General features: G+C 35.1%; 1 protein-coding gene across 1 annotated transcript in view; it reads left to right on the forward strand.

Moving 5' to 3' along the window:
- The window catches only part of PJA2 (praja ring finger ubiquitin ligase 2), a 71,743-nt gene extending 58,378 nt beyond the window's left edge, over positions 1-13,365 (forward strand). Inside the window, exons 8-10 of the mRNA XM_014843188.3 lie at positions 7,225-7,339; positions 7,718-7,839; positions 10,119-13,365. Of these exons, the coding sequence (XP_014698674.1) occupies positions 7,225-7,339; positions 7,718-7,839; positions 10,119-10,244 (363 nt within the window). The 3' untranslated portion in view covers positions 10,245-13,365. The remainder of the gene's footprint in view (positions 1-7,224; positions 7,340-7,717; positions 7,840-10,118) is intronic.
- Positions 13,366-13,585: the final 220 nt, after the last annotated feature.

Below are 13,585 nucleotides of genomic sequence, written 5' to 3' on the forward strand. Positions count from 1 at the left end.
GCTGGCCTGTGGAGGGTAAACTATTTCTACTGGTAAAAGGAGGCTCCGAGTGACTTGGGGATTCAAAATAGTCAGTTTCATCTGAGTCCAACCAGATGTCCCCATTCCAAATTGCAGAATCCTGTTCTTTAACCAATCAGTGGTTGAAACTTGACAAAGATGAAAAACTCATTTTAATTCAATAAGTCACACAATTAAATTTTATGTTTGGTTTTTGGAAATAAGAGAATTTTTTAGGGCTATCATGGACACTGGTTCTCATACTGTGCTTTGCTCTCAGAGTTAATGGGTCTGAGTTTGTCATTTTCTCTTTGTAAGCGTGCACAGGCACTCAAAAGGATCCATCCCACATCAAAATGTTTGTAGTCATCATTACTACCATAAAATCAAGCACAGCAGCCACCTGGGCTCCCAAGACGTGTGCTTTAGTTGGCATTTCATTGCAGTTAGCCACGGTGATAGTTTGATTTATTGTGATGCCGCTACAGGCCATGGATTGATAGCATCCTGTTTTTATTGGGCTCGGCACTGAGCCCAACCAAGCCAATCCCCAGATCCCATTCTTGCTTCACAGAACCATGCCTGATATCAAATTCTCTATCAGTGTGGGCTCAGCCACAAGAGGGAAAACAATAATTGGAACAGGTTAAATTTAATATAAAGAATTATTAACTGCAGTAGGGGATTAGAGTAATGAGGGATTGGCTACTTGGAAATAAAGTGAACTCTAGAGAATATAGGCATAGCACATTTAACGAATAACCTTAGGGCTGAGATACAGCACTCCACCTCCACACGCCCCATGGCTGAGATACAGACTGTGATGGGGAGGACACAACCGTGGTTCTTAGAGAAGTGTTTGTGCTACTATTCTGGCACAACTTGCTGGAAATCTGCCCTCTGGAGTGCTGGAGAAACTGTTCACAGGGAAGTAACTAACTGGAAGCACTCTGCTGCAAAACCACCCAGGATCGGTGCCAGGAGAAGCTGCTGGCCACCTTATACTATAGCTGTCAAGCACTGGAGAAGCTGCATGTGCTTCTGGAGCCAGGCACTGGAGGAGCCACTCACACTGGAGGAGCCTGGTGCTGGAGAAGCCATCTGTGCTGCAGAAGCCCACGATAGGGAAGCCTCACATGCTGCAGGGCCCTGCCCCAGCAAGCCCACTAGAACCAAAAGGCATTGTCCCTTCCTCCTGTGATGTCTCTCCAGCGCCCTCTACTGACAAAGCCTAAGATCATGCTAGCTGACAAGGGAAGAATATTCAAAAGGCCCAGATCTGTTTTCACAGAGCAGAAATGAAAGGTGAATTTGGAACTGAGAGGCAATAATTCAAGCACTGACATAACGCTTTTCTTTTTGCAGTATCTCCACAAATCCAGAGTCAAATTTGGTGTTCAATATTATTAACTGTAGTTGTTAACTCTTATGATGAACATTTTTGCTTTCTCCTTTTGTAATCCTGACTTTGCTTTGGCCTTGGACCTATCCTCTAGTGTAAGTCATCTCAACTCCTTTTTGGAAAGATATAATTCATTGCTAAAATATCTAGGCTAGATCCTGAGGAGTATACACAAGACCATGTTTGCCATCCCAGCCAACGGCATGTTAACTATCAGGCAGAATCCTCCTCCTACCTGAGAGGCCCAATTTGTTTGTTTATTTTTTATAGTGGTAACATACACGTAATGTAAAGTTAACCATTTTTAAGTATATAGTTAAGTGGCATTAAGTCTGTTGTAAACAATAACTCCCCATCCCACCCCCCCTGCTCCCCTGCCTGTGGCAACCACCATTCTTTCTGTCTTTATGAATTTTACTATTTAGGTATGTCATCTAAGGAGAATCATACTGCCAGAATTCATCCTTTTGTTATTGGCTTATTTCTCTTAGCATATATGCCTTCAAGGTTCATCCATGTTGTAGCGTATGTCAGAATTTCCTTCCTTTTCAAGGCTGAATAATATTCCATTATATATATATACACTACATTTTCTTTAGCTTTATTGAGATATAATTGACATATAAGATTGTGTAAGTTTAAGGTGTACAATGTGTTGATTGGATACACGTATATATATTGTAAAAAGATTATCACAGTAGGTTTAGTTAACCCCTCCATCACGACACGTAATTACTATTTCTTTCTTGTGGTGAGAACATTTAAGATCTACTCTCTTAGCAGCTTTTAAGTATATAATACAGTATTGTTAACTATAATCACTGCGCTGTACATTAGATTTCAGTAACTTACTCATTTTATAACTAGAAGTTTGTACCCTTTGATCCACATCTCCCAATTTTTCCCACTCCCCAGCCCCTAGCAACCATCATTCCATTCTCTGTTTCTATGAGTTCAGCTTTTTTAGATTCCACATATAAGTTGTATCATACAATATTTGTGTTTCTCTGACTTACTTTACTTGGCATAATGTCCTCAATGTCCGTTCATGTTGTGTTGCAAATGACAAGATTTCCTTTCTCATGGCTGAATAATATTCCATTGTGTATACATGCTACATCTTTATTCATTCTTCTCTTGATGGACACATAGGTTGTTTCCATATCTTGGCTATTGTGAATAATGCCGTAGTGAACATGGGAGTGCAGATATCTCTTCGAGATCCTGATTTCATTTCCTTTAGATATATACGCAGAAGTGGGATTGTTGGCTCATATGATAGTTCTATTTTAATTTTTTAGGAAATTCTATACTGTTTTCTATAGTGGCTGTACCAATTTACATTACCAGCATAGTGCATAAGAGTTCCCTTATCTTCACAACTTCACCAACACTTATTTCTTATCTTTTGATGATAACCATTCTAACAGGTGTGAGATATCTCATTGTGATTTTGATTTGCATTTCCTTGATGATTAGTAATGTTGAGCATCTTTTCATGTACCTGTTGGCCTTTCGTATAGCTTTTTTGGAAAAATGTCTATTCAGGTCCTCTGCCCATTTTTTAATCAGATCTTTTTGCTATTGAGTCGTTTGAGTTTCTTGTATGTTTTGGATATTAACCCCTTATCAGATAGATAATTTACAAATATTTTCTCCCATTCCATAGATTTGCTTTCCATTTTCTTTATTGTTTCTTTTGTTATGCAGAGTCTTTTTAGTTTAATACAGTCCACTTATTTATTTTTGCCTTTCCTGCTTATGCTTTTGTTGTCATATCTAAAACATCATTGCCAAGACGAGTGTCAACCCAATGTTTTCTTAGACTTCTACAGTTTCAGGTCTTTTGTTTATGTCTTTAATCCGTTTAGAGTTAACTTTTGTGAGTGATGTAAAGTCTAATTTCATGCATGTGATTATCTGGTTTTCCAGCACCATTCATTGAAGAATGAGTATTTCTTTTCTCATAGAGTATTCCTGGCTCCCTTGTCCATATATGCCAGGGTTAGTTTCTGGGCTCTTGATTTTCTTCTGTTGATCTCTGTTTTTGTGCCAGTGTTGCACTGTTTTGATTACTGTAGTTTCATAGTACAATTTGAAATCAAGAAGTGTGAGACCTCCACCCTTGTTCTTTGCTTTTCCTGTTCAGGGTCTTTTGCTGTTCCATACAAATTTTAGGATTGTTTTTTCTATTTCTGTGAAGAATACCATTGGAATTTTGATAAGGGTTGCATTAAATCTGTAGATTGCTTTGGGTAATGGTAGAATGGACATTTTAACAATCTTGATTCTTCTAGTCCATGAACATGGGATATCTTTTCTATTATTTGTACCTTCAGTTTCTTTCCTCAAAGTCTTATAGTTTTCAATATGCATAAATTTCATCTTGATTAAGATTATTCTTAAGTGTTTTATTGTTTTTGATGCTATTGTGAATGAGATTATTTTATTTCTTTTTCAGATATTTTATTGTTAATGTATAGAAGCAACTGATTTCTACATGTTGATTTTGTGTCCTGCAACTTCACCAAATTCATTGATTAGTTCTAACATTTTTTGGACGAGTGTTTAAGATTTTTTGTCTATAAGATTATATCTGCAAACAAAGAGTTTTTACTTCTTCCTTTCAGATTTGGATGCCTTTTATTTCTTTTTCTTGCCTGATTGCTCTGGTGAGGACTTCTAGTACTACGTTGAATAGGAGTGGTGAGAGTGGGCACCCTTGTCTTATTCTTGATCTAGAGGAAAAGCTTTAAACATTTCTCTGTTGATTATGATGTTAGCTGTGGGCTTGTCATATATGTGTGCCTTTATTATGTCAAGGTATGTTCCTTCTATACCCAATTTGTTGAGAGTTTTTCTCATGAAAGGATAAAAATTTGAATTTTGTCAAATACTTTTTCTGCCCCTATTGAGATGATCATATGATTTTTATCTTCCATTCTATAAATGTGATGTATCACTTTTATTGATTTGCATATGTTGAACCATCCTTGCATCTCAGGGATAAATCCCACTTGATTGTGCTGCATAATCTTTTTAAATTTGGTTTGCTGGTATTTTGTTGAGGATTTTTTGCATCTGTGTTGGTCAGGGCTATTAGGCTGTCCTTTTCTTGTAGTGTTCTAGCTTGGGTATCAGGATAATGCTGGTCTCGTAAAATGAATTTGGAAGTGTTCCCTCTGCCTCAATTTTTGAAAGACTTTGAGAAGGATTGACATTAATTCTTCTTTAGGTATTTGATAGAATTTTTCAGGAAACTATCTGATCCAACCTTTTCTTTGTTGGGAGATTTTTGATTACTGATTCAATCTCCTTACTTGTATTGGTCTGTTCAGATTTTCTATTTCTTCATGATTCATTCTTTGTAGATTGTATGTTTCTATGAATTGACCCATTTCTTCTAGAGTATCCAATTTGTTGGTGTATAATTGTTCATGATAGTCTCCTATGACCTTTTTTATTTCTGTGGTATCACTTGTAATGTCTTCTCTTTTATTTCTGATTTTATTTTAGTTTTCTCTTTTTCCTTAGTTTAGGTGAAGGTTTGTTCATTTTGTGTTTTCAAAACTAGCTCTTAGTTTTGTTGATATTTTCTATTGTTTTTCTGGTCTCTACTTCATTTATTTCTCCTCTGACCTTTATTATTTCCTTCCCTCTGCTCTCTTTTGGCTTAGTTTGTTCTTTTCTAGTTCCTTGAGGTATGAAGTTAGGTTGGTTGTTTGAGATCTTTCTTTTTTTTTATTAATGTAGGCATTTATTGCTATAGGAGGCTTCCCTCTTAGAACCGCTTTTGCTTCATCCCGTAAGTTTTTGCATGTTGTCTTTCCGTTTTTGTTTGTTTCAAGATATCTTTTGATTTCTTCTTTGACCCATTGGTTGTTTAAGACAGTGTTGTTTAATTTCCACATATTTGTGAATTTTCCAGTTTTCTTCCTGTTACTGATTTTTCATTTCTTGCCATTTTGGTCAGAAAAGATAGTTGGTATGATTTCAGTCGTCTTAAATTTGCTGAGACTCATTTTGTGATCTATCCTGGGGAATGTTCTGTGTGCACTTGAGAAGAATGTGTATTCTGCTATTGCTGTGTGAAATGTTCTCTATGTGTCTGTTAGGTCCATTTTATCTAAAGTATAGTTCAAGTCCAAAGTTTCCTTTTTGATTTTCTGTCTGGATGATCTTTCCATTGTTGAAAGTAAGGTATTAAAGTCCTCTACTTAATTGTATTAGTGTCTGATCTCACTTCATATCTATTTTTATTTGCTCAGTGTACTTAGGTGCTCTGATGTTGGGTGCATGTTTATTTATGATGATTATATCCTCTTGATGAGTTGACTCTTTATCATTATGTAATAACCTTCTTTGTCTCTTGTTACTGTGTTTGGCTTAAAGTCTATTTTGTCTAATGTAAGTATAGCTAGCCCAGCTCTTATGTTTCCACTTATATTGAAGAATTTCCCTCACTCTGATCATTTATGCATCCTTAAAGCTGAAGTGAGTCTCATAGGCAGCATATAATTGGGTCTTATTTTTTAACCCATCCAGCCACTCTTTGCCTTTTGATTGGAGAATTTAGTCCATTTACATTTAGAGTAATTATTGATAGATAAGGACTTGCTCATGCCGTCTTATTAATTCTTGTCTGGTTGTTTTGTAATTTTCTTGTTCCTTTCTCCCTCTCTTGCTGCCTTGTTTTGTGAGTTGATGATTCTCTATAGTAGTATTCTTTGAGTCCCTTCTCTTTGTCTTTTGTGAATCTAATGTGTGCTTTTGCTTTGTGGTTACCATGAGGCTTACATAAAACATCTTAACAGTTTATTTTTTGCTGATAACGGCTTAACTTCAATTGCATGCAAAAACTCTATGCTTTTATTCCTCCTTTTGTTTTTCATGTCACATTTACTTCTTTTTATTATTACATATTCATTAACAAATTATTGTAGCTATAGTTACTTTTAATACTCTTGTCCTTTAACCTTTATACTTGAGTAAAGTGGTTAACACACCACCATATTACAGTATCAGAGTATTCTGAATTTCACTATCTATTTACGTTTACCAGCCACATTTTGTGTATCCATTTATCTGTCAATGGATATTTGGGTTGTTTTGATCTGTCAGTGGATATTTGTTCTTGCAAATATGTCCTACCTGCAGTTAGAATCTAATTTTAGCCCAAAGGGCTAATCAAACCATAAAAGAATGAGAGTGACTCATACTAGATGGTCATATGATCTGATATTCTTTCCATCCTTGTTAGAATAGTAACTTTATACAGACATTTGAACCCTTAAAGTTCGCAATCCAGATAACCTAGTAATACTAGTGAGCTAGTAATGTGGGTTTGCTAACTCTATACCATTAGTATATATAGCCATTCAGGAATGTATTATTTGCTTCCAGACCTTGAACATCTGGTAACCTCAGCCACATTTTATCTTCCGTGAGTTGAACCTGCCTAAAATGTTTACTTTCTTTCATGTTACTGATTCTACACAGGAGCTCATAAGTTGGAAGAGATAACTGCTCTTCTGCAAATATGTATATAATGAGCAAGTAGATGGTTATTGAGACAAGGTAGATTTTTGTTGTACTTGTGAAAAGTAGAGCTTTTTTTTGGTATGTTTTTTCATGTTTTGATTTGAGGGTAGTGATGATGGTTCCTTTTGCAATGAGGCAAAAAGAGCAGGAGAGTGAAGCAAAAGAAGCTTAACAGGAAGAGAATAATGGTATATGTAATTTTGGAAGATAACTTTAAAAATAGTTTTCTAGTACTGTTTTAAAGTGTTTTCTAACAAAGAACTGTGACTTTTCTTTTTCAGACTGCCCTGGCACATTTAGAATCTCTTGCAGTGGATGTTGAGGTAGCCAATCCACCAGCTAGTAAGGAGAGCATTGATGGTCTTCCAGAAACCCTTGTTCTCGAAGATCACACTGGTAAGGGCAAGGTGGATCTTGAACGTCAAATGACACCGTACATGTCTGTTATCAACATACCTAAAAGATAAAATACTATTAGAAACTTTCATTAGGTTTTCTGTGAAACCAGATTCTAAGAAACTTCACCTAGAATATTTTTAATTTATCAAATGATAGGCTGGGACAGATGTTCCCTAGTCAGCTTTTCTACAAAAGCAATGTTTATTAAATTCCAAATTGTCACGTATTAGACAGAAACATGTTTGCCAATTAATTGATCAAAGTCTGGTACTTTTGTTTTTCATAGGTATCATCTATGAGTTAATATGTTGATTTTCAGTTTTATTAAAGTTGAACTTTCTGGGATTGATAGATCCAATTACTTGTTGTTTTCAGCTATTGGTCAGGAGCAGTGCTGTCCAATCTGTTGCAGTGAATACATTAAGGATGACATAGCAACAGAGTTACCCTGTCACCATTTCTTTCACAAACCTTGTGTCTCAATTTGGCTACAGAAGGTAAGTTTTAGATCTACTTCTTTTAAATTAATATTTTAATAGTTTCTCCTAAAAGTTGATTGATGGTGGCAGTCTTTTAAGCCTATTTTATTTAACTACATACTTTGTAGTACTTTGTAATTCAGTGTTAAAAATGGGCTGCCTTTTAATGATTACAGATTAATATTGAACTGTTTTACTTTACTGACATTGTCTGTAAAACAATATAGACAACACTAACTACTTAAGATAGTTAATCATTTTCAGAAATGATTAAATATCAAAAAAATCATTTTAAGATAAAGTAATTAGATCTTTAATCATATCCCTGAAATCTGGTGTTTTCAGAAGTATTTCAAGCAAAGAAGTCTTTGGCACTACTCAGAGTACTGTAAGAATATACAGCTGTTCTGCTAATACGGATTGGTGTCTCTGAAAATGTATATGAGAAATATTTAATAACTTACCAAGTACCTCCTATTCAAATTTTTATATACTGTCCTTAAATATTTACCCAATAATTTTTAAGTATATTTGAATTACTTAAGGAAAAAAGAGTTTTCCTTAAGTCTTCTCTATGAACTCTATGTGCATAAAGGATATTTTCATACAGTTCAGTAGAAATGCCCAAATCATTTTCCCAGCTTATTTACTTATGGGTATAGCTCCCTCTTTTCCCTACAACCACTCCTTTCCTTGTTGCCCCCCTTTCTTCTCCTTCCTCCCTTCTTTTCTTGCCTTTCTCTTTCTTTGTTCTTCTCCCCTTCTACTACCTCTTCATCTCTGTCAAAACTCTACTTAAAATTTCTAAAATCCAATGCAGAAATGTTCACTATTCCTTTATAAAATCTAAAGTTTCTGTCTTAGCTTTCAAGGCCTTCTATGATCTAGTCCCCAGCCTGTCTCTTCAGATTTGCTCCTCTGTACATTTGCTCATGTTTACTTAGCCTCATGTGGTCTTTCTCCATACCATCTGTAAGATGAGATGATCTAGGTAGGTCTGGCTTAAATTCCACCTTTTCTATCCTTAATAGCCCTTTTCTTTAAACTCCCATGATGGTATCAGAGCCTTAAGAAGGATCTGGTGTTTTGTGTGCCTGCTGTGTGTCAAGCACTGCTAGATGATTCACGTGTGTTTTCCCATTTATTCCTCACAGTAACTTTGGGACATGTTGATATCCTTATGCCCATTTTCCGAGGATTGTTACTCATTCAGGTTACACAGTTAGTATCTAGTTGATTGAGACTTCACTCATCTATCTGACTCTAAAATGTTGCTTTTAGAGCCCAGTCTATATGGCAAGTGCGTAATAAATGTTTGTTGAATTAAATTCTTGAATTGTAAACATCATATATGTTGTACAGCCTTGAATTGTCATTGCCTTTGCTATAACCCTATTACCCTTTGCTGTAACCCTAGTAATCTCTTTAGTCTCTCTCCTGTCAGGAAACAGCTTAGTGTAAAGCCTTTCCTCTGGGAAAAAGGCTCTCGAGATACAAATTTTTGTCACCTTCACCAGTGTGATTTCTTCACCCTGCTTTCTGTCAGAGAGAGCTCTTCAGCAAGAAGACCAGATTTGTGAGGGGATAATCTATCACGGATGACATGTCTCTATAATCTTCCCTTGGTCCTAAAATGTTGTACTCCCATTATAACTTCTTTCCCTGTCCCACCTTCCCTCCCAGGTCTATGGTTGATTTGTTTTATCATTTGGAAGGCACCTAACCTTCCATATCTTTTTGAAAAGTACTTATATGCCTTATAAAGAAGGGCTGAGGTCCATCTGCTTTGACATATCTGTGCTACTCTAAAGCGAGGTTTTAGTATATGCGACAGAGGTCCTAGGGGGATGATTTGGTATAATAAATATTTGCATTAATTAGGTCTGTGGTTTACTCTAATATATGCATCATAGATTAAATAGTAATAATTCAGTTCAGGTGGGGACATGCCCTGTGAGGCCTTGCTCACCCTCTACTGTGGCACCAATGCTGAGTAGAGAGTGTAGCAGACTCTCAGTTAATACTCACTAAATGAAAGGTGAGTGACCTAAACGATACAAACATGATTAAGAAACACTGTTTACCCTCAAAGAAATTAGAGTCTGATTAGGATGAAGAGGAAATAGCATCAGAATTTTGCTTCTCTGTATTGTGTGAATTTGGAGTTTACTTAGTCTTTGTTTTTAAGTTATTTGATTTGTTTCTAGGGTAATGATACTGTTTTTTCTTCATTAAGATACTTGTGTGGCAGTTAAAACCTTTCCATTGGCTGTGAACTTGTTTTTTTCTCCCTCCAGTCGGGAACATGCCCTGTGTGCCGCCGTCATTTTCCGCCTGCGGTTATTGAAGCTTCTGCAGCTGCTTCCTCCGAGCCTGATCACGATGCCCCACCCTCAAATGACAGTACCACAGAAGCCCCCTAAACTTCAACACTTGAATAAGATCAGTCTATCAATCTGCAAATTCCTTCTGAAACTGATGTGCAAATAATTATATATAAATATATTAAAAATGCTATATATAGTCTATGCCATAGTTTAGAAAGAGAATATTAACCTTTCTAAACTAAATTTAGGTTTGCAGAAAGTACTAAACATTTTCAAGCTGAATGTTGAAGCAGTGCATCCATTTTCTTTAGTTGAATATGTTGATATTAATTGTAAAGTCAAGCTTATCACTTAACTCTCTCCAGAAGAAATAATCATCTATGTGGCACACATTATTGGTTTTGTCTGAATTACTGCCACTAAGTGATTATAATTAAGCTCTCCTATTTGCATCAAATGTAAAGACTATGATCACAACAGTAGTAAAATTTGGTTTCATTGGAAATAAAAAGAATTCTAAAGCATACTTTTTCACTGGTCCCTTTGCTTTTGCTACATCAAAACCGCTTAGTTCATAATACTGAGTGGTTTTTTAGGAAGGTGTTTACTCTTCCATCTTTGTTTAAAATTAGGATTTTTAGAATGCCAAAACAAAAGCTAAAATTCTGGCTAGAGCATCACAAAATTTTTAAATCTTAAATGTAATCTAAAATGGTTAAGTAGTAAAATAAATAATTTTTTTAATGGTGGATGTGCTTAAAGTATGGTTAGTAAAGCGTATGAATGCTCTGCTATGGCTAGTATGGCAGTAAGGTTAGTAAAGCATATGAACAACTAGTGTGCTCAGTGCTTGGTACAAGGAGATGAATTAGATGGCCTTATGAAATCCTTTCTACTTGCTTAAAATTATACTTGATGGTCCAAAACACTCATGGCACATTTGTTTAATAAATATTTCGTATAGTTAGTTTAAGGTAATTTTGGTTCTGAAATATTTTGGAAAGTCCAAAAACATTCATAAAGTGTTTAAACAGTTGTTATTTGTATCCCACAGGAAAATCTGAATCCTTAAAAAACTAGAAGGTTAAATAGTACTACCCTGTATAAAGCTTAAAAATGACGGGGTATGGGTCAGATTTGGTCATACCTTTTTACGTCATATCTAAACCTTACTGTGTTATAATTTATTCCTTTAAAGTATTCCTGAACAAGGATTATTAATCTTACATTATCAGCATTTGTTTCTTTACACTAATTTATTTTGGCAAAATTATTTACCTGGACTAAAACAAAAGTAGATAGTTTCAAATTAAGCCAATGGTGAAAAGGCAGTAGATTATATGATTGCCTAGTGACTGTGCGAACAGAACTGAACGTTTAACACGTTTCCTTTGTTTTCCTCTCTGTAAAAGAGAAAAGAAGATCCTGAGCTCAGATTTACCCTCAAAAAGAGTTGTTCACAAGCTTCTACAAAAGTGAGGAAATCAGCTTTCCTTATTCTTTTTATGGGAATTTGACCCACAGGGTCATCTTTGTAATTATATAACCCCAAACTGAGATTGTATAGCTTTCCACTTTAGGTGATCACACCCAATAGGCAAGTATGTACAAACATGGATGTCATATTTAACTTACAGATTTGATGTCAACACCAGAGAATGCTGGGTGTTAGAATACCTTATTTGAGCAAGTAAAATAGCAAAGCACATAGTGAGTGTACATCCATGCAAGTAGTACATTGATAATTTAGGTTGGACATGTAAAAGGAATATTTATATGGCTTCCCAAATGCAAAATTCCATTTTATTTGTGTAATTTCTCTATTTATATTCCATCCCTTTTCTCCATTCTTAAAAATAAATGAATTTTCACTCTTGGCACATTTGAGGCTTAAATATAAGGAACATAACACTTGCATTCTAATTTTTGCATATATTGTAAATGTGTCTGGTATTTACAGCAAAATACTGTGTATCCTTTTATGGGTAAAACAAAACTGAACATTGCATGCATGTAATGTGGTGACTTTGTAATTTAGGGATTCTTTGGGGCTTCTGTGACTTTGGAAATGCTTATATTCAGGCCTTAATGTTGCATTAGCTAGCATGTTTTTCTTCTGATGTATATAGTCACTGTTATATAAACTAATCTTGGCTTGTTTTCTACTCTGTGATCTTTCCATGCCATATTTCATTGATGATCAGTTAGTGTCAAGGAGTCAGATCAGATTAAAATTAATTCTGTGTATATTGTGGAAATTTGTGGTTAGTGTGATTTTTTAAATTTTGTTTTGTTTCTGGAAATTTGTGGCTAATGTGATTTTTTTGTTGTTGTTATTTGTTTCCTTTAAGTAATATTGATCAGTTGTGACACTTACTGGTTAAATTGACATTGCTACAGATTTCTCTGTAATAAGCCACACGTTATATTTAGGCAGTATTAAGGGACCTTGGTTTTCTTCTCCTAGATAGCAGCTGTCCCAAAGAAAATATTTCTTTTTGCCTGTTAAGGCTTAGCTATTATCTGCCAGTTGTTAAGAGGTTTTGGTTCCAAACTCAGCCAGCAGTGTTGAGAGAGCTGAACTCAAGATAGCTGTTGTACTTTTGCTTTCCATCTGTTTCTGTCCTTCATTCTTGGCTCCCTGCTCTCTATAAACAGCTGCTATGAAAGAGAAAAGTTGAGTAAAAGTTGTAAGATTTTTTTTTTTTAAAGAAAATTGAGATTTTAAGGTTTTCGTTGTAAGAAACTGAAGCTGATAAGTTTAGACGCCAAAATATTCTTTGATCACATCTTGGATCCTTTTGAAAAAGATCAGAATATATGAAGGTAAATTAGAAATAGGTATAAATGTTAATAAAAATGTTCTTTCTCTTATTTCTCTATTATATGTTAAGTGACTTAACCTAATAATTTTATTTTTTTTAGACATTTTCTTCTTTCTTGTAATATCAATGCTGATATTTAAAGGTAAATCCATGTGGTTCTCTTTTGTGTTTCTTAATTGTTTATCTCTAAGCTTCTAATTCTTAAGATTATTTGTGATCTGGATTTATATATAAGCTGTTAAATATATATGAACTGTTAAAATGGAATGCAAGTTTTTCACATGCCCAGGTCTAAATGTAATGATTGGTTTATTGTTCTACAACCCCAATCCATCATTTTCCGTGTAAATCATAAACAATAAACAGGATATACTCAGTGGTCATTTCTAATATTTAATTGTGCAGTCATATCACTTCTATAATATAACCCCTGGAGGATTTAGTGTTAATGGCAAAGAACACAGCTGTTAAAGAAGTCTGGAATAGGCTCCTGAGTACATAATTTTATAGTCCTTGAACTGTGATCTAAGAAGGCTGTAACAGAGAGCCCAGCTGTACAGCAGTGTTTGATGGACTTCCTTCTGGCAGGGGTCTGAAGGAGTAGTCCCTGCC

Source organism: Equus asinus, chromosome 9, assembly GCF_041296235.1.
Source record: "Equus asinus isolate D_3611 breed Donkey chromosome 9, EquAss-T2T_v2, whole genome shotgun sequence".
NCBI classification, from domain to species: domain Eukaryota; kingdom Metazoa; phylum Chordata; class Mammalia; order Perissodactyla; family Equidae; genus Equus; species Equus asinus.